Raw genomic sequence first — 21,144 nt, forward strand, 5'->3', positions numbered from 1 at the left:
TCATGAGACCATGACAGGAAGCAAAGTTGGAAGCTTAACAGACTAAGCCACCCAGGTGCCCCATCCTCTTCTACTATTAATGGACATGGCTTAGTGAACATTTATCTACTCAATATATATTTACTGAGCACTACTCTGTGATGGGCAGTGTTCTAGGCATGGAGATATGGTGGTGAAAAGGATATGATCATTGCCCATAAGGTGAGAGATTCAGACTCTTAGAAGCATAATTCCGGTGCAAGGCAAGTTGTGCAATGATTTGCATATGGATGGAAGGGTCACCTGAAGGAGGTGGGGTTGGAGGAGGAGGGGAAGACAAGAGAAAGGGAATGCTTCATGTCGTCAGACTCAGTGCAGAGTGACCTGGTCATGATTTGCTTTTGTTCCTGCAGGCCAAAGCCCAGGAAGTCCTACAGAAGCTGGGTGATGTGCAGGAAATATTTCACAAGAGGCAAATGAGTCTGATGAAACTGGCAGCCAGACAGACTCGCCCGGTGCAACCCGTGGCCCCTCATCCTGAGTGCTCCCCAAAATGGGTGTCACCGAAAACCAGCCAGCCCTCCACCTTGGGTAGGTTATTTGGAGAGGAAGCTTCGTGCCTTTATGTTTCATCAGTGCTCATGAGGGTTGAGATTGTGATTGCTTAAGATGCATAATGGTTGTTGTTTTGACAAATATTATTTAAAATAAACTACAGATGTGGAATAGTACAGGCATTGAAGACTTTATAGAGTTAGGTAAAAAAACTGAGTGCCTGGATACAAGGAGACCTCACAGTCTAGAAGAGGAATAATATACATGTGCAAACAACATCAGCATTAAATAGTCTCCATTAAGGACCTTTACAATGCTTACAAGATTCTATTAGCAATGGAGTGGTAAAGTTTGGAAAGATAAAAACAATAGATAAGTCCTTATACCCATCCTGCATGGTCTTCATTACTATAGTTTACTAGTAAGCCTTGAGATCAGGTAGGGTACATCTTCTAACTTTGTTCTTTTTCAAGACTATTTTGGCTGTTTTAGATTCTTTTTATTTCCATATAAATTTTATTTTATTTTTTTTAATGTTTATTTTATTTATTTTGAGACAGAGAGAGAGAGAGAGAGAGAGAGCAAGCGGGTGGTGGGGGCAAAGAGAGAGGGAGAGAGAGGATCCCAAGCAGTCTCTGCACTGTCAGCACAGAGCCTGATGCAGGGCTCGAACTCACAAAACATGAGATCATGACCTGAGCCGAAATCAAGAGTCTGCCCCTTAGGGGCACCTGGGTGGCTCAGTTGGTCAAGTGTCTGACTTTGGCTCAGGTCATGATCTCACCATTCATGGTTTCAAGCCCCGCATCAGGCTCTGTTCTGACAGCTCAGAGCCTGGAGCCTGCTTCAGATTCTGTGTCTCCCTCTCTCTCTGCCCCTCCCCTGCTCATGCTCTGCCTCTCAAAAATAATGTTAAAAAATTTTTTTTTAAAAGTCTGCTACTTAACGGCCTAAGCCACCCGGATGCCTCCCATTTAAGTTTTAGAAGCACATTTCAATTTCTGCTGAGATTATGCTTGAGGTTGCACTCATTTTAGAGATCAATTTGGAGAGAACAGTTGTCTTACCAATATTGAGTCTTCCAATTCATAAATGTTGTTAACTTTCCATTTATGTAGGTCTACTTTAATTTCTCTTGGTAGTATAGTATTTTTTTGTTTTTGTTTGTTTTTTTGGTGTGGCTTTTTTAAAAGTTTTTATTTAAATTCCAATTAGTTAACATAAAGCATGATATTAGTTTCAGGTGTACAATATAGTGATTCAACACTTCCATGTAACACTCGGTGCTCATCACAAGTGCACACCTTAATCCCCATCACGTATTTAACCCCCACGTCTCCACCTTCTCTCCTCTGATGACCATCAGTTTGTTCTCTATGGTTAAGAGTCTGTTTCTTGGTTTGCCTCCCTCTCTCTTTTTTTCTTCTCCCTTTGCTCATTTATTTTGTTTCTTAAATTGCACACCTGAGTGAGATCATATGGTATTTGGCAGTATAGTAGTTTTGAGTATAGAGGTCTTAGCCATTTCATGCTTTTTTTTAAGTGTATAGTAAATGGAACTTACCATATATAACATCAATAAGAATATATTTCTGCATAAAATACAATCAGGTCATCTGTGAATTGGGACATTCTGCCTCTTCTGTTTCAAACTTCATGCTTTTTTCCTTTGCCTTATTATAATGGCTAAGACCTCCAGTACAATGTTAAATAGAAGGGGTGAGAGCAGACAACCTTGTCTTTTCCCAGTATTAGGGGAAATAATTCATTTTTTACCTTAAAGTGTGATGTTAACAGTAAGTTTTTCACAGATGCCTTTTACCAAATAGAGGAAGTTCCCTTCTCTCCCTCATTTGATGAGAATTTTCATCATGAATGATTGTTGACTTTTTCAGATGCTCTTTTTGGTGCATATATTGAAGTAATCATATAGTTTTTCTCCTTTATTTGTTAATGTGGTGGATTGCAATGATTTGTTTTCAAATATTAAAACAATTGTACATTCCTAGGATAAACTGCTCTTGGATATGATATGTATATCATTCTTTACTTCATGTATTTTGAAACTGTTATTAAGCACTTACATGTTCATAATTGTTATGTCTTCCAGATATACTGGCCCTTTTATAATTAGGAAATATCTCTCCTTCCCTCCTTTAGTAATACTCCTTGTCCTGAAGTCTATTTTGTCTGATACTAATATAGCATTCCAGTTTTCTTGTGCTTAGTGTTTGCATGATATATTTTTTCCTTTCTTCTGTTTCCTTGTTTTTAAAGTATATCTCTTATAGGCAGCATATAATTGGGTCTTGGCTTAAAATTTTTTTTAGTTTATTTTTGAGAGAGAGAGAGAGAGAGAGAGAGAGAGAGAGAGAGAGAGAGATCATGAGCAGGAGAGGGGCAGAGAGAGAGGGAGATACAGAATCCGAAGCAGGCTCCAGGCTCTGAGCTGTCAGCACAGAGCCAGATGTAGGGCTGGAACTCCTGGACTGCAAGATCATGACCTGAGCCTAAGTCAGATGCTTAACTAACTGAGCCACCCAGACACCTGGGTCTTGACTTTTTAATACATTCTGTTAACCTCTGCCTTCTAATTGGAGTATTTAGTCCATTTTCATACAATATAATTATTGATATAGTTGGATTTAGAACTATAATTTTGTTATTTGTTGTTTATTGTCTCATTTTTTTTATTCCTCCGTTCCTCCTTTCCTACTTTCTTTTGCGTTAGCAAATATTTTTAGTGTTCTGTTTTAATTCCTTTATTGGCTTTTCAGCATACCTCTTTGCATTGTTTTTCCCAGATATTTTCCTTAGAGATTATTATGTTCATTTCTCACAGTCTACTTAGAGCTAATATTATAGCATCTTATGTAAAATATAGGAAATTTGTAACATTATAGCTCCATATGCTTCCTTCCATGCTCTGTGGTATATTCTTCTGTATAGCCTGTTATATTTTATATATATAGTCTTTTACATCTACTCTCTTATTCAGGCATTTCCAGTGTTCTTTTTATTCCTTACTGTAGATCTGAATCATCATTTTGTGGCATTTCTCTCCAGGCTGAAGAACCTATAGCATTTCTTGTTGTGCAGATCTTCTGGCAACAAATCCTTTTTGTTTCTATTTATCTGAAAATTATGGGGTCTTCTGATAATTCTCCATTTAGTATGATTTACAGTCCTCTGTCTCCTGTCACATATTCCACTTTTTAGAAGCAAGTCTTGACAACAGTTTGGTGCATTTATTTCTTGAATTTTCTGTGTGCACACACATACACACACACTCATAGACATAAATGCATATGCACACTCAATATACTTTTGCACACATCCTGCTGACACAAACAGACACTCACACACATGGAGTCATCTTTTTGGATAGCTAGAAACAGGACTTGGCTCTCCTTACTTCTCATCTAGGGCTCTTTCCCAAAACTAAATTATGCTCACTTCTATGATTTTTTTCCTCTGTCATTGTTTTAAGGGATCTATGTTTGTTATAAGCAAATAAAGTGAGAATGACAGCTTGTTTCTCTTTCTTTTTCAAACATAAGATTTCATAAAAGACAGTGACCCTTCTAGGGTAAACAGATTTTGTCATGTCTGAATGGATATCACTGACCTGGCAACTTGCTCATTCTGCAGAACAATTCTGCACTTTTGTTTTGGATAGTAACCACTGAGTATGGATTCAAGCAAATCACTAATAGGATTTTCAGACACATTTGTCTGATTCCTTAGTAACTGCGTCTGTTCCAAGATAAATCATTACATTTCACAGTGTAAGGAATGTGAGGGAGCTGGAATCTTGACTGTGACTCTTGTTAGCCGGTGCCTTGGTTACAATATTTAACTTCTCTGAAGTTTATAAGGAACGTGAAAAAATTCTTTTGTGGCTGTAATCATAGCTAAAATTTACTGTTTACCATGATCTAAACACTTGGCATTTTTAACTCATTAAGCCTCATAACAACCCTATACTGTAGGCTTTCTCATTATTTCACATTTTATAGACGAAGATGGTGAGGCACAGAGATTACTCTGATAATATGTGTCTTGGACAAGGAATAGCAAGACTCGAATGCCTGCAGTGTGGCTCCTTGCCCCTGCCTTTAACTTCAGCACTTTACTTACATTGTTAAGGGCAGGTACTCCTCAGCCGTGGGTGTTGCCGATTATAATGTATTATGCGCTTCTAGCTTCCAGTTATTATGCCTGCAATCACTCAGCTTACAGGGATCCTGCAGAGAGTGAGGCGCCCAAAGGAGTGTTCATTGTTATGAATTTTCTTCAGGGGTTATAGAACCAAGAGCAGCAAACAGTGTACTTCACTACAGATTTCAATAATATCTGTGAAAGAGCCATAGAAAGCCCAAGCGGATTCCAGTTGACTCACAGAACCTGGGGCTGGGAGGAACCTCTGGAGGCCACAGTTTACCACAGATAAGTTCACCACAGATAAGAATCAGGGCGATATATTGGGGGCATTAGATGGATGGTATTTTGGCCATAGGACCTAGAAGTGCTCAAATTCTGTCCTGGGTTAATCACATGTATCCTGTGAGTTTTCCAGGGGAACTCTACACACAAGGTTGTTGACAGTGACAAGAACTCGAAGTACCACTTATTTATTAGCCTTGTAGCCATCATCCCCAGTGCAGCCTTCTGGCAAAGCTGGGTGAGAAAGCCTCAAGGCCTAACCAGGGCTTCTCCTCCACAAGTCCCATTCTTACTGCCAAATGGCCTTGGAGCCTGAAGAAAGGATGTCTCCCAGGTGTCCAAGAGCTCTGTGGAAAGGAGGGGAGGGTGACGGAGTGACAGAGAGAAGAGAACAAGAGCAAGATAGCCCAGTTCTGTCCTGACTGAGCTAACCGATTTTTCCCATGGTTGTCTCATCCACTAACAAATGCAGTTCCATCATTTCTGGAATCCAACTGGTAGATTAGCAACAATTTCTGGCTGGGCAGGCATAGACATCCACTTATATAATCATAGTATGATTATGTGAGTGTGGGTGTGGGGTGGGTGTGTGTGGGTATGTATGTGGAGAGTAAGAGAGAGGGAGAAAACATTTTAAAGAAGACTATAAGGAAATACACCAAATGGTTGTGTTTAAGTGGTAAGATTTCAGTATTTTTCAAAAATTGTCAATGATAAGCACAAATTAACTACCTCTATAATGAAAAAATATATATCCAATGAATGTGGTATTTGGAATTGAATCTGGACTTTTAATCCAAAGCAACATCAACTGCAATATTATACAGTACAAAGATAAATGCTAAAGCAGCAGTGCATAGAAAGATCCATCAAGGGTTTTTAAAAATGTGTTTATTTTATTTATTTTGAGAGAAAGAGAGAGAGAGAGTGAGCAAACAGGGGAGGGACAGGGAGAGAGGGAGAGAGAGGATTTAAAGAGGGCTCTGTGCTGACAGCAGAGAGCCCAATGCAGGGCTTGAACTCACGAACTGTGAGATCATGACCTGAACTGAGTCAGATGCCTAGCCGAATGAGTCAAGAATCTATAAAGTTTTAATGTCCAGGAAGACTTCATGAAGAAAGTGACCTTTTTATGGAGACTTAAAAATGGGAATGATGGAAACTCTATCGTTTTTACCACATTGTATTTACTGATTTATTGTGGTTTGATGTTTCATGTGATGTTGTGTGTGACTTTTGTCTCTTTGAATCAAATGTTAAATGCCTGGGGTCAAGAACTATTTCTTTTCTGCTCTCTCCTTCACCTTCAATTTCATCCCCCACCTCACAAATCACCACGGCAGCTCAGTTAAGCTTTGTTAATCAGTTGGCCCCACACAGTCCAGGTGCTTGTCCAAGCCAGGCTATATACTGAGTTATTTATAAGCTGAGTTGACAAATTAATGGCAGGTTTTCTTTGTTTTTCTAGCTCCTCTTCAGAGAACATCTGAGGAACCTTGTACAGGGACAGTAGAAAAAGATGATAAAACTAAACTTGAAGTCAAGGTAAGATCATCTTTCTCTTTATGGATAAAAATTTCTGATATGAAAGAATATTGCTGCCATAATTACCAATAAATCAGATTCCCCTAACCCAACCCCAAAAGATGTGTCCATAAAGGCATGTAGCACAGATTAGTGCTCTCAAGAGCTGAGGTTTTGTGGGATTTCTTTCTTCTTAATTGTGAGTAGAAAAATTGTCTGGCCATGAATGGAATTCTTGGGAGATACTATGTTATTGAGGGAAAAGTCATTTTGTTCTTTCCTATATTCTGACTTAGTATTTAAAATTGGTAGAAGTGTGTGGTTTATGTACAAAAAAAGACAAAATTTCATAGAGCTACACATACACACGTGCATGTCTAACTGGAGAACTCTAAATAGGCTCTGTAGATTGTGCAAGCATCATGTTCTTGCTTTTAATACTATGCTCTAGTTATGGAAGATATCAGTATTGGAGGAATTTGGGGGAGGGGTACATGAGACTTCTCTGTATTTCTTTGCAACCTTATGTGAATCCATAATTATTTCAAAGTAAAAGTTAAGGGGGAAAAAAAGCATGAGCTTTGCAATCAAGCAGACTTACATCTATGTAACATGACCTCTCTAAACCTTGGTTTCTCCTCTGTAAAAATGGGGATAACAACAGCTGTTGTCTGAAACTAATTTTTAGCAGCAAACAAATATTTGAAAATTGCCAAGCACTGTATAATTGTAAAGTAACATTATATTTAAATACCCAAATACAATGAATTGTGAATATATGTTGCTGCAAAAGCAACCCTAGAAGGGTCCCATTTCTTTTGGCTCACTAAAAGTGAGTATCTAGCTGATGGAATGGTTCTGAAAGCAGAGGCCAGTAGACCATGGGCTCACACAGTTTGGGTCCATTATCTGTGCCTAATGTGTCTGAATATAGGACCCCACTGACCATTATGAAGTCAGGCAGAAAGCAGGTCTCAGACTTTTCTTCCTAGAAGCAAAAACAATGTAGGAAGTAGAGTTCCCAGCTGACTTTTCTTAGAAAGAGAAAGCTGCATTCTTCTGTTTAGTCATCCTTTTGTATTTGGGGCAGATTAGGACATTGCTACAGCTGTTTCGGAATCCCGTGTGGTTGGAGGAATTGCATTACCATATCTTCCAGAGTTAGGAAACCGTCTGCAGTTTCACACAGTCATGATCAGCCATTTGAAAGAGTAAATAGCAAATTAAAAAAAATTTTTTTAACGTTTATTCAGTGTTGAAAGATAGAGCATGAGCAGGGGAAGGGCAGAAAGAGGGGGGGACACAGAATCTGAAGCAGGCACCAGGCTCTGAACTGTCAGCACAGAGCCCGACACGGGGCTCGAACCCATGAATGGTGAGATCATGACCTGAGTCAAAGTCGGCCACTTAACCGATTGAGCCACCCAGGCACCCCAGCAATTTTTTTTTTTAAATGGGCAACTGTAATGAGACTTCGCCAGACTGGACATCCATGAAGTCTGTGGAATTACTTAGTGACATAAAAAGGGTTTAACTGTGATCAACTTTAAAAGTGAGCATCAGGGGCGCCTGGGTGGCGCAGTCGGTTAAGTGTCCGACTTCGGCCAGGTCACAATCTCTCGGTCCGTGAGTTCGAGCCCCGCATCAGGCTCTGGGCTGATGGCTCAGAGCCTGGAGCCTGTTTTGGATTCTGTGTCTCCCTCTCTCTCTGCCCCTCCCCCGTTCATGCTCTGTCTCTCTCTGTCCCAAAAATAAATAAACGTTGAAAAAAAAATTTAAAAGTGAGCATCATTCTACCCTTTTCTGTACCTGGGCTTCAGAGACTTTTATCTCTGAATGTGGCAAGTGTATCAAAGCCCAGATCCAGCCCCTGAACTCATATGCTATTGCCATTAACACACAATGTGATTTGAACTTACCTCGTAACTGTGATTTTCTCTGCCCATATTGAGACAACATATTTATGGCCTACACACTTTATAAAGATGCCATAGGAGTTGTGTGTACATGGAGGTTCTCGTATAAAAGAATCCAAATTAGGGTGAATTATTTCAACAATTGTGAACGATAAAATGAGTGCTATTGTTTAATTTGTTGGGGAAGAAAAGGAAATATAGTCAGTAAGCATAAAGCACCTTTTCTCAGGGAAGACCTGAAGATATTTAAGAAGAAACCATAAGCTACATTTATTATTTACTCCTATTTCATATGTTAGTAAAAATAGACAATGCAGGAACTATAGGGAAGGGGAAGAATCAGAAGCCTATAGGGTTGGAAAATGTTAAGTAGAATCCAAGAATCTCTGACCACCAGACTTTTCGTTTCTTCTTTTTTGGTTGTGCTATTTATTTAATCCAGACTCCAAGCACATCCTGCCAGGAGGCTGCCCCCCTTGTGTTTAGGCAGATCACCAAGAGCATAGGTACTAGGAAGCCAGCACAATTCCATTTTACAATTATCCTGGGATTTTGTTGTTGTTTTTCCTTACTGTTGCCTTGTTTGTGTATTTAATGAAGGGCTTTTCCTGCAACAATATGCATGTCAACGGTCAAGGCAGTGGAGGAAGCAGGGTAGAAACAGGCTGCCAGACTTCCTCAGTTTGGGCAAACAGAAGCTGGTCAGACTTCTGCTTCTAAACACCAAGAGTATGAGCAGAATCTATACAGTTGTGAACAGCATGAGTAGGAAGGAAGAGGATTTATGAACTAAATCCCCAAATGCTAGACTTAAAATTCAATTCAAGACCAATAAATGCAATTGGCATTTGACAAGGTAGGTAATAAAACCAGGGAAATCATCATTTCAAAATATGTAAGAAAACTAGTAGAAAAAGAAGACAGGTTAGGGAAAAGAGTTTAGGGGCGCCTGGGTGGCTCAGTTGGTTAAGCGTCTGAATTTGGCTCAGGTCATGATCTCACAGTTTGTGAGTTTGAGCCCCGCATCAGGCTCTCTGCTCTCACCACAGAGCCTGCTTCAGATCCTCTGCCCCCCTCTCTCTTTGCCCCTTCCATGCTGGTTCTCTTTCTCTCAAAATAAATAAATAAACTTAAAAAAAAAAAAAGGTTTAGATTCATGTCTGTGTGATCCATGGTTTATTAGAAGGGGGACACAGAGGTTGACTTACGTCAAGAACAATCATTTCTTCATGCGTTTTGTGACCACTGTCCAGGAGAAATGACCAAGATGGATAGCATCTGACTCTAGTGACAATTCTGACATCCTTTTGACCTTAGGCCTAGACCTCAAAGATAAAATGAAACCACAGTGCAAATTGTACCATTGTGATAAATGCCCTTCTTTGCCCTCAAGGGTAAATGCTCACAGACAAAAAAAAAAAAAAAAAAAAGCTATAAACCAAAACTGCTTATGATGCCACTAGAGTCACTGATACTCACTACAACAAAATCATGCAACAAAATCATGATATGAATTTATCATCATCAGAAAACTCATTTCCAAAAAAGGCATTTCATCTTCTCTGGTGGGGTGATCCTTACTTTACCTCTTACAAGGAACGAAGTTAAACTTGACAAGCTGGCTGAGGCTCTCAGGGCCATCTGGCAGCTGTGCAGCCATGTGCTAGACTTGTTAATGTGGTCTAGGAAAGCCTGTCAGTGGAGGAGATTCGCTGTGGTTGCTGGCAGTGGTGATGAGGCTAGTTCAGGTTTTTTACGTCACCAGCTGGAAGCTGAAAGCATGACTCACTGGAGCTGCTTTTATATCACAGCCTCTTTGGAGCTAGAAAGAAGCCAAAGGCTGATGAAAATTCCTTTTGCATGAATGTGAACGCTCAGGATAAAGGCAGAGAGCTACTGGCTGTGAGCACTAACAAACAATGTTCCTGGACACCTGTTAAAGGGGCTTAAAGTAGCAGAGGCCTTTTTTTTTTAAACTTTTAAAAAGTTTATTTATATATTTTGAGGGAGAGAGAGCATGGGCAGGGGAGGGGCAGAGAGAACGGGAGAGAGTGAGAGAGAGAATCCCAAGCAGGCTCTGTACTATCCATCTCATGAGTTGTGAGATCATGACCTGGGCTGAAATCAAGAGTCAGGCACTTAACCAACTGAGCCACACAGGTGCCCCTAGTAGCAGAGATGCTTTTAGGCTTGCAAGCAAACAGCCTCCTTCATAAAAATTAAAGAAAAAAAAAAAAGCCAAGGCTGTAAGTTACAGAATGGAGAGATGAGGGAAGGGTTGCTAACACATTGTACTGGGTGCTGTATGTACCTGGTTTCATTACAAATTCTCAGTATCTTGAGGAAGATGATGAGGAAGGTGATGTTTCCCTTGTTTTATCCATGATGCTGTGGAGACTCTGAGAGGTTGAGTTTCCATAACGGTCACACAACCAGTAAATGGTGGAACTGGGTTTTGAAGCATGCAGTTTATTTAATCTAACAGTCACTAACATCTAACTTCAGTCTATTTATTTATAACCTGTTAGCTACTTAGTTTACCTAACTACCAGTTTACTTAATCTCTCATATTCTAAATTTCCTCTTCTGCAAAATGGGGATAAAGTAATCTCACAGGTGGTTGATTAAAGGAGAAATATATAACTTCAATAATAATAATAACAATAATAACAATAAGAATAAGAATAAGGGGTGCTTGGGTGGCTCAGTCGGTTGGGTGTCCACCTTTGGTTCAGGTCATCATCTCATGGTTCGTGGGTTCGAGCTCTATGTTCGGGGTTCGTGGGTTAGGGCTGTTAGCTCAGCCTGGAGCCTGCTTCAGATTCTGTGTCTCCCTCTCTGTCTGTCCCTCCCCCACTTGTTCTCTCTTAATCTTTCAAAAATAAATAAATAAACATTAAAAAAAAATAATAGTGATAATAATGTCAACAAAATAAAAATAGAAAATTTTTAAAAATGAGAAATATATGGAAAGTATTTATTAGCATTATGCCTGACATATAGCAGGGTCTTGGTAATTTTAGTTTCCCACTTAATCCCATATTTATAAATAGCATATTCTGTGTAAAAGATGAAAAGAAGCTGAAGGAAAGTCAGATTCAGGTCTTAAATGGAATAGCTTCTCCTAATCTTGAATGTATACCGTTTTGCTCAATGATAGCAGATCAGGCCCCAATTCTGTTCCTTGCTTTCTCACGCCTACAGTTGTCATTTACCTTTCTGATTCTCAACAGGAGAACTGTATGAACTTATAAGCTCATTTCAGTATTCATCCTCTATGATGTTCAAAATCTAGTCATTCAGAGAATCCACCGAATCCTTGAGGCAGCCCCCAACCAAGCTTTCTGAAGAATTTCTAGAACCAAGGTTGTCAAAGTTTCCTATATATTGCAGCCCTGAGAAGCTTATTAATAATGCAGATTCTCAAGCTCTACCCTCAGAGATTCTGATTCAGTAGGGCTAGAAAGAAAACAAAATGAAAAGTTTATTTATTTGTTTTGAGAGAGAGAGTGAGAGAGAATATGAGTGGGGGAGGGGCAGAAGAGATGGAGAGAGAGAGTCCCAAGCAGGCTCTGTGCTGTCGGCACAAAGCCCAATGTGGGGCTCCATCCCACAAACCATGATATCATGATCTGAGATGAAATCAAGAGTTGGAAACTTAACCTACTGAGTGCCCCCAGGAATCTGAAGTTTTAACTTTTAAATTAAAAAAAAAAATTAATTTGGTAACTAGAATGCAGGTGGCATAAAGATTGCATTTTTGGGTCACACTGGCTTAGAAGCTATATTTATAGGTCATGAAGACTTGGGTTAAAGGAGAACTCATTAAGGTGGATATGGATCTCTTAGGCTAATATAGAGTCCAATACTTAGTGAAGTGAAGGCATGATTATATTAATCTATGAGAATGTATTTTCACTGAGAGAGCTATATGACAAAAAAGATAATAACAGTGAAGGCCACTGTTGACTTTGCTCTTTGACAAATGAAAAACTGAGATGACTAAAATATTTGATTGGTCCAATCTGGGCATCCTATTCAACTTCATTTAATAGATCTCAAAGCAATTGCCATAGGTTGTACGGAAATAATTCTAACATTGGGGCCTAAACTTAAGGAACTTACAAGTTTCATGAAGGAAATAACGTATTTCCAGTAATTTATAATGTAGACTAAAATGGCATACCTCCAGGAAAAGGAATATAACATGTTAGATGGCAGAAGACACAACAGTTCATAATTAGGAGATTGGGGATATTTTTACAGAGGAGATGGCATTTGAATTTAACTTTGAAAAATAAACACAACTTTGAAAGGTGGATAAGATGGAGAAGGGAAGCAAAGATGGGGAAGGATATAAAGTGTCAGAAGTCTGAAGGGGCATAGGCTCTTCTGGGAGTGGTTTGAGAAAGATAGACAGGTAGATGAAAACAGGTTGCTGAAGGCTTTGGTTAGGAGTTGTTGCCAGGAAGGGCACCTATGTATTAGAAAGATGACTCTGGTATGACAATGAAGAGTACACTGGAAGGCAGGCAGGCAGACCAGCTGCCAGCAGCTGTTACAGTCTAGATGAGACTCTAATGTTGAGAGCCTACTAATGACAGAGAAAGGTAGATGGGCAGAGCTTATATCTGTCAATCTAGATATTCTTCCCAGTGCCTAGAATACACTAGACTGTCAGAGAAAGTGTGATGGATGAAGGAGTAGATCAAAGCAGAGAAGAAAGAGAAGAGATTATTTAATAGACAGGGAAAAGAAAGAAGATATTGAAAATACTTTGGGGTTTCCATCTTGGATTCCTCATTGGATGAATTTGTTGACTAATATAGAGCACACAGAAGGAACAGTAGGAAGTGAGGACTTATGAAGGCTGAGTCCAACATCTGTAGGGTTTTATAGATCTGCAACAGCAACCCACGCCTTTTCTTTCTATTAGCTGTAGCCCATCCCCCTTCCCACCAATAAGAGTCAACCAACTGGCCTTAAAGTTATGTGGAAATTATTTGTGAACTAGGTTAGGGACCAAAGATTGGTCTAATAAAGCACTTTACAAACTTTTGGTTTTATTCGTGAGTTAAGATTTACAGACATATACAAATTAAGTTACCCTGACATTTATGCATTGAGGTTAAAATCACATGAAATCAAACAGCTTGAGGGGTGCCTGGGTGGCTCAGTCAGTTAAGCGCCCCACTCTTGATTTTGCCCAACTCTTGATTTCCACTCAGTTCATGATCTCACAGCTCATGAGATCAAGTCCCACGCTGGGCTCTGTGCTAACAGTGAAGAGCCTACTTGGGATTCTTTCTCTTCCTCTATGTCTGCCTCTCACCCGTTCTCATGCACACATATTCTCTCTCCCTCAAAATAAATAAGCCTTAAAAAAAATTAAAAAGAAACAGCTTGAGAAAATTCAGGATATATGGGCAACTTCTTTTCAATGTCCTTGACACACTTATTTCCTTCACATTTTCTCGGTTTGGGAATGGAAGAAAGGTATCTTGCAACATGTTTCTTAATTTCTGGATATTTTAAACAGAACTACAGACTTGTAAATCATTGTTAAAACAATGTTACAGTTTTTTAAGAAGACACTCTTCCCATAAACAAAATATTATACACATTGTTTAGCTTTAGTCCATCCTTTAAAAACCAATTTAACCATTGAAAACATTGAACTAATTACTAACAAAACTAGCTGGGAAATTCAAGATCTTAGATAAAAGAGATCCTGGAAAATTTTTGAAATAGGAGAAGTTTGCTTTTGGGACCCATTCCCCTATCTTTCTCTAATCATTTCCCATTTCCACAAAGCCTCAGGACTACTCATGTATGTCTCCTCAAGCCTGCCCTTCTCCAAAGGGCATTAGTCTATAAAATGTGCTAAAACCTTCCTCTCCTCTCCTCTCCCTCTTGGAAGCTCCCTCCCAATGTAGCTGATCTGGACTAGAGGCAGGAGAATATCTGAATGAGGTAGTTCATAGCAATGCATGGATGATGAGTGACTGACAGTTCCTTGACTCTTCTGGAAATACTTGCCATTAAAAAAAAAAAAAAAAAAGACTGCCCTGACTGCCCTATTATCCAAAGGCAGTGAGTGGCTTCTTCAGGCAATGAAGAGTAGGAAGATGTGCTGGAAACGGTCAGTGAGATAGAGCAAACAGGGCAGACAAGCCAGCTAGAAATCTGTTCCCAGCATAGATCTCTAAGTGGTTCCTGTTTTTCAAAAGTTCTTCCTATTCTCTATGTCAGAACCTACTGAATCTGGGGAAAAAAAAAAAGACGGGTTCACCTTTCCCCCAGCAGTTCCAGCAATGGAGAGGAAAAGGCATAGCTATCCCTTCCGAAGGCTAACGTTTTTCTCTCTGGGACTTTGTCTGTAAGACCACCCTGGAGTGAGGCTGGAAGTTGAATGGCCTTTGGAGAGTTTTCCTTTTCCTTTTTTCCCCACTGTCCTCCCCTACAGCCTACCATTGTATCATTTTTCAATAATTCTTTTTTTTAATTTTTTTTAATGTTTATTTATTTTTGAGAAGAGAGAGACAGAGCATGAATGGGGGAGCGTCAGAGAGAGAGCGAGACACAGAATCTGAAGCAGGCTCCAGGCTCTGAGCTGTCAGCACAGAGCCCGACGCGGGGCTCGAACTCATGAACCGTGAGATCATGACCTGAGCCGAAGTCGGACGCTTAACTGACTGAGCCACCCAGGCGCCCCCATTTTTCAATAATTCTTACTTGTCCTACCTCTTCATTGATTTTCTCTGGTTTTCATAATTAATTTGTAATGCTGTAAAATGTTTAACTATAAATACTTCTTGTAATGATCACTGTTTATGTTTAAACGAAGAGGGTGGTTCAGCCCCTTATCTGCCTTATTTTTTTCTCACACTGAAGTCAAGAAGCTTCTCTCTCTCTCTCTCTCTCTCTCTCTCTCTCTCTCTCTCTCATTCATGTTGGGAGCCCAAGCAGGTCCAAACTCTTGACTCTGAGATCAAGACCAGAGCTGAGATCAAGAGTCAGATGCTTAACTGACTGAGCCACCAGAGTAGCTTCTCTTTTTAAGAAATGTGATAATATAAAAAACAATACTTTCACCTTGAGTTACCAGATAGCATCGCTTTTAAAAAGTTGGAACTGGGGCGCCTGGGTGGCTCAGTCGGTTAAACGGCCAACTTTGGCTCAGGTCATGATCTCGCGGTCCGTGAGTTCCTGAGTTCGAGCCCTGCGTCGGGCTCTGTGCTGACAGCTCAGAGCCTGGAGCCTATTTCAGATTCTGTGTGTCTCTCTCTCTCTGACCCTCCCCCGTTCATGCTCTGTCTCTCTCTGTCTCAAAAATAAATAAATGTTAAAAAAAAATTTTTTTTTTAATTAAAAAAAAAAAGTTGGAACTGAAATTGCTTTCCAAAAATCTCTAAAATCATACAGTGAAATCATTTAACTTCAGGGAAAAACTAATCTGATTCAGTTCAGATTAGTTGCTATCTCTCCTTTGGGGAAGAAAATATATTTTAATAATCAATTGAAAATCAACTATTGATACTTTTTTAAAAATGTAGGGACTTTTAAAAAGTTGATTGATACTTTTAAAAAGATATATTCTCCAAAGAAATTTAAATAAAGTTTTTAAATAAAATTCTTTCAAGCTAGGCATTTAGCCTATTTTCCCAGTTTTGAAACACATCTTTTTTCAAAATATGGAGGAAACAAATCAATTAGATTACATGTTTGTTCAGAGGACACAGGAAGTCATCATTCAAGGTGCTCCTAAGAGAACCTGTATATGGGTTGGTGTCACTTTGAAAAGAGGAGAGACTGGAGTAGAAATGGGGGTACAGGGAGTGATGTTGTGTCCAGGGCAGTTGGCAACCTGCCTGCCTTCAGTGCCACCCTTTTTCTTCAGAATAAAACGAACATAAATGCAGAGGGGCTTTTCCACCTGATTGGCTCTCTAATAGGGTCGCTAACGGGTCAATTCCCTTTTAAATCTCCAACTGGCTGAGAAAGTTACCCTCTTTGAGATACCCTAGGGGCAACTCCAAGTCAGGGTTGACTGAAGGGAAACAGGATAGGATTCCACAGGAACTTGTTGCTCTGCTTTAAAAAAGCATCATTTTATAATCCAATGAGGTTCCTAAGGAATCTCTAACAAAAAACATAGCAGCAATGGGTGGGTTGGTCTGTGGTCAATTTTCTTGGTCCATTATTTAAGATAAAAGGAACAAAAGGACCAATATCTGGGGAAAAAAGCAAGCATGTATTTAAATATGTGGCCTTCCTTCTAGAGCTTTCAGGAAGCTGTTGTTAATTTTTCTTCTCCAAAGTACTCTGGCTACAATTTAGCTTTCATCTCAAAATAGGAAGCAATAGCACCTATGTTGGTATTTGATATTATAAACAGAGGGATGTTTCATAGCCAATTTACACATCTCCCTCATTTTATACAGAAGAATATAGATGTCCAGGCAGCTTACGTGACTTGGCCAACACCTCCAACCTAGTGAGAAATATGGGGTCTGTATTACACGTGAGCAGGTAGGAACTGCCCAGGAATTACTGCAGGTCAGGTGTGCCTGGTGGTTTACATACATTACTTACTTATTTTAATCCCCACAAAGTACATCTTAAAGAGCCAACCGTAAATGCCATTTATCAAGTCTTCTTTGTGCTAAGTACTTTAATTCCTTATCTCAAATCACCACAACGACCCTCTGATATAGATACAGTGAGCCCTCTTTTACAGAGAGAGAATTAAGGTGCAGAGAAGTCTTTCCCAAGGCCACTTTTAAATAAAAAGTAAATCAGGGATTCCCACCCAGTCTACCTCTCACATGAAGAATTTGTGTTCTTTTCACTCTGTAAGAGGTTTTTGAATTACAGGTCACATTGGTGATAGTTGAACTCAATTTGGTGGGCTCACAAACATTTAAAAATAAATAAGAACAGAATACAGCAAGGATAGCCTAATATAAAAATAGAGTGTATCACATCGGTTATATGTATGTCTGCGGTGTGTGTGTGTGTGTGTGTGTGTGTGTTTCAACCATTACCAAGCAATTAACTAAATTCTGACACTATCTACCTAGACATAGCATCACATCCCACAAGTTAAGGGCTCAGTCCTATAACATTGCTCCCCCAGCCCCTTCAAAGGCCATTTGGAAAGTCCAGATTGCCATTGGTGCTTCTGACTGACCAGCTATAGATCAGTTTCCCATGACCCCCTCCTTGGGTTCAATTAATTTGCTAGAGTGACTCACAGAACTCAGAGAAACATTTTACTTAGTAGATTACCAGTTTATCTTAAAAGGATACAATTCAGGAATGGCCAGATGGAAGAGGTGCATAGGGCAAGGTATAAGGAAGGGACATAGAGCTCTTATGCTCTCTGAGCAAGCCAATACCCACCCCCTATCTCCAAATGTCCACAGGCCCAGAGGCTCTCTTTTTGGGCTTTTGTGGAGGCTTCATTACATAGGCATGATAGATTAAACCATTGGCCATCAGTAATTGAACTCAATCTCCAGCCCCCCTCCCCTTCCTGGAAGTGGTGGTGGTCAGGGAAACTGAAAGTTCCAACCCTCTGATTACGTAGTTGGTTCTCCTGGCAACCAGTCCCCATCCTTTGGTGCTTTCCAAAAGTCGCCTTATTAACATAAACTCTGGTCTGGTTGAAAGGGGTTTGCTATTCATAACAAAAGACACCTTCATGGCTCCTGTCACTTCGGAAATTACAAGTTTTAGATTTATACCCAAAACAGGACAAGATCAAATACATATTTCTTATTATAAATCACAATATATGTGATTTATTTATGTATATTTTGATGTTTTTCTTGAGGGGCATGGTCAGACTTTGAAAGCTACTGCATCAGAACACAACTAATCTGTCTAAATCTTAGCAAAACTTTGGTATACAGTATAGTTAACTACCTCCCTGCAGGTTATTAAAGCAGTACCCAGATCTGCTGTGGATCCTTTCCATCACATTCTCAATGACAACAGTGTTATATTTCATCAAAGTTGATTGACAGAGGACTCTTTCTCTACCCTGACACCAGCTGTCTGAGTCTATAAATCAGTAGGACATCATCATTCATTGTAAAAGATGATAGTCCATACCTACACACCTTGGGTCATTGTTATTTTCTGTCGTTAGGTTGTCATGAAATAAAAGACCCTACAGTCTACCACACTTACAATAGACCGAAAGAGTTGGATAGAGCACAGTTCATTTTATAAACAGTAGCAAATATACAGTAAGAGGAAGTTCTGTTAGTAATGGTGGTTACTCTTTATGCAGGTCCTATATTACATGTTGAGGATCCAAAGACAAATAAGGCTAGAGCTCAAAGTCCAGCAGGTGCTTCAGGCACAGTAACGTCACAAGGGAGGAACAAGAAACGGATGCAATGTAACATTAACCACCATAGTAATTAGTTCAACATTATATAGAAAATGTGAAGAAAGAGCTTTGGTAGTGTGGCAAAAATAACTAGATTGGTTTGAATCCAGGGACCGCTATTTACTTCTGTATATTGACTGAAATGAGAAATCTATACTAGTATCTGATCAAATATATGTAATAGAGGGAACTAAAAATTTAGATTCTTAGTGAAATGATATCTTACTTTAAAAGAAGATTCTATTATATATTTTTTAATTGTTTAATGTTTATTTATTTTTGAGAGAGAAACACACAGAGTGTGAGTGGGGGAAGGGACAAGAGAGAGAGGGAAACACAGAATCCAAAGCAGGCTCCAGGCTCTAAGCTGTCAGCACAGCTGTCAAAGTGGAGTCAGCTTGGGATTCTTTCTCTCTCTCTCTCTCTCTCTCTCTCTCTCTCTCCCTCTCTCTCTCTCTCCCTCTCTCTCTCTCTCTCTCTGCCCCTCCCCTGTTCTCTCTCTCTCTCAAACAAATAAATTAACTTAAAAAAAAAAACCAAAATATGAACTTGGAATTTAAGATTGCCCTTGTATTTTAGAGCTGAATGCAAAACTTGTATCCCAAATAGTCCATTATTTTTTAGCTTGCTTTCTGAAAGATTTCTCCCAGATTTGGGAGGACATCTATGAAAAAGATCAAAGATCCATGCTTTTCTTTCATTCGTTCAGCATTTTTGAATTGCTGTTTCTGTGGTTGGCATTGTGCATAATAATTAAAAAAAAAAACCCACCTTGACTGCTTTCTGTTAATCCAGAGAGAGAGAGACCTCTCTTCTTGCACGGTGAACAACTAGCTGAGAGCCTATCACTCTCCCCTGTTTATAACACTTGTCATCTGTTCCTCAGTCTGGGGAAAACTGTTCATTTTCCAGCTCTAATTTACATAGAATCTTTATGTTTACTCATTAAATTTCCTTGAACAATACTTTTGCAAGAGGGCCCTTTCAAAATCTTTCCCTTTTATGACAGTGTAAAATAATTCATTTAAACAGAACTTGGCAAGCAGGAAGAATTCAAATGCTGGCTAATTATCTACTTGTTTGTTATTAGTCAATACCTTTACGCTACACTGGTTGCTATCAGTATTATACAGATTTGCTTCCTTGTTAAAATGGCATTTTCTTGAAAGCAAAATGAGCAGTTTTGCCTCTTTTTGACAACTAAAGGCCTAATATTATTCTGAAAAAGAGCCACAGCCCTCTGTGGTGGATAGTGCCATGGGGTCCATGTTGTAGAGGAGGAAATCAAGCCAGAGAGGTTCAGTGAGCTTGCCCAGGGTCTCAGAGCTGACAGGTAGTGGAACACAGTTTCTGATCAGCAGCTGGCTTGGAGCCAGGTGACCAGTCTGCACACCTGAGGAACCACCTGCTTTATGATGCAGTGTGATAGACTGGACCTGCGATTACCAGCCTGTGAAAAGTGGACTCTGGGCTTACCTCATCTCTGTCTTTAAGCTCACTTTCTGGTCTTGGGTAGGTTGCAACTTCTCCAGATCTTGACTTATTACCCCGAAGGGAAAAAAAAAAATGGAGATATTGAGGCAAATGATCTCTTTACTGTTCCCTTTAGCTCAAACTCTGAATCTTTATTGCAAGTCAACTGGGGAGGGGAAGGAGTACAATATTAATGACCATACATTATTAAGGAAAAAGGATACTTGCTTTTGGTAAAGATATTTTTGGGGCACCTGGGTGGCTCAGCCAGTTAAGCATCTGACTTCGGCTCAGGTCATGATCTCGAGGTCCGTGAGTTGGAGCCCCGCGTCAGGCTCTGTGCCAACAGCTCAGAGCCTGGAGCCTGCTTCAGATCCTGTGTCTCCCTCTCTCTCTCTCCCGCTCCCCCACTGGCACCTGTCTCTCTCTCAAAAATAAAATAAAAACATAAAAAAATTTAATATATATTAAAAAAAAGAAAGATATTTTTGATGTTTCTAAAGAAAGCCTGAAAGGCAAACTGTAACAGATCCACAGAGGGGTTGAGAAAAACCGAAGAAAGAAAAAGATGAGAGACTGGACATGGTGCCCATCTAGAAAACTCAAAACAAAAACAAACATAACAAATAAATTGGGGGAAAGAAAAACATTGAGCTCCCAAATAAGACAGACTATTTTACCAACGTTTCTTTCACTTCAGAATGAAGAAATACTGGAAAGCAGTCACGATGGGGCAAACCCTGAGTCAGAGCAGCTTGACGGCCCTGCAAATCTTTCCCCCTCCAGGTAAGATTCCAGATTCCTGGTAGGAGTCGTTTGAACCCCTAGAGGTGGTGGGGAAGGAGGGGA

At 39.7% G+C, this 21,144-nt stretch overlaps 1 protein-coding gene across 2 annotated transcripts in view; it reads left to right on the forward strand.

The window, feature by feature from the left end:
• The window catches only part of MCF2L2 (MCF.2 cell line derived transforming sequence-like 2), a 263,631-nt gene that overhangs the window by 139,277 nt on the left and 103,210 nt on the right, over positions 1-21,144 (forward strand). For both annotated transcript variants that reach the window (XM_053221168.1, XM_015063590.3), the window contains 3 exons: positions 393-570; positions 6,449-6,525; positions 20,996-21,081. In XM_053221168.1, the coding sequence (XP_053077143.1) occupies positions 393-570; positions 6,449-6,525; positions 20,996-21,081 (341 nt within the window). The remainder of the gene's footprint in view (positions 1-392; positions 571-6,448; positions 6,526-20,995; positions 21,082-21,144) is intronic.

Source organism: Acinonyx jubatus, chromosome C2, assembly GCF_027475565.1.
Source record: "Acinonyx jubatus isolate Ajub_Pintada_27869175 chromosome C2, VMU_Ajub_asm_v1.0, whole genome shotgun sequence".
In the NCBI taxonomy this organism is placed as follows: domain Eukaryota; kingdom Metazoa; phylum Chordata; class Mammalia; order Carnivora; family Felidae; genus Acinonyx; species Acinonyx jubatus.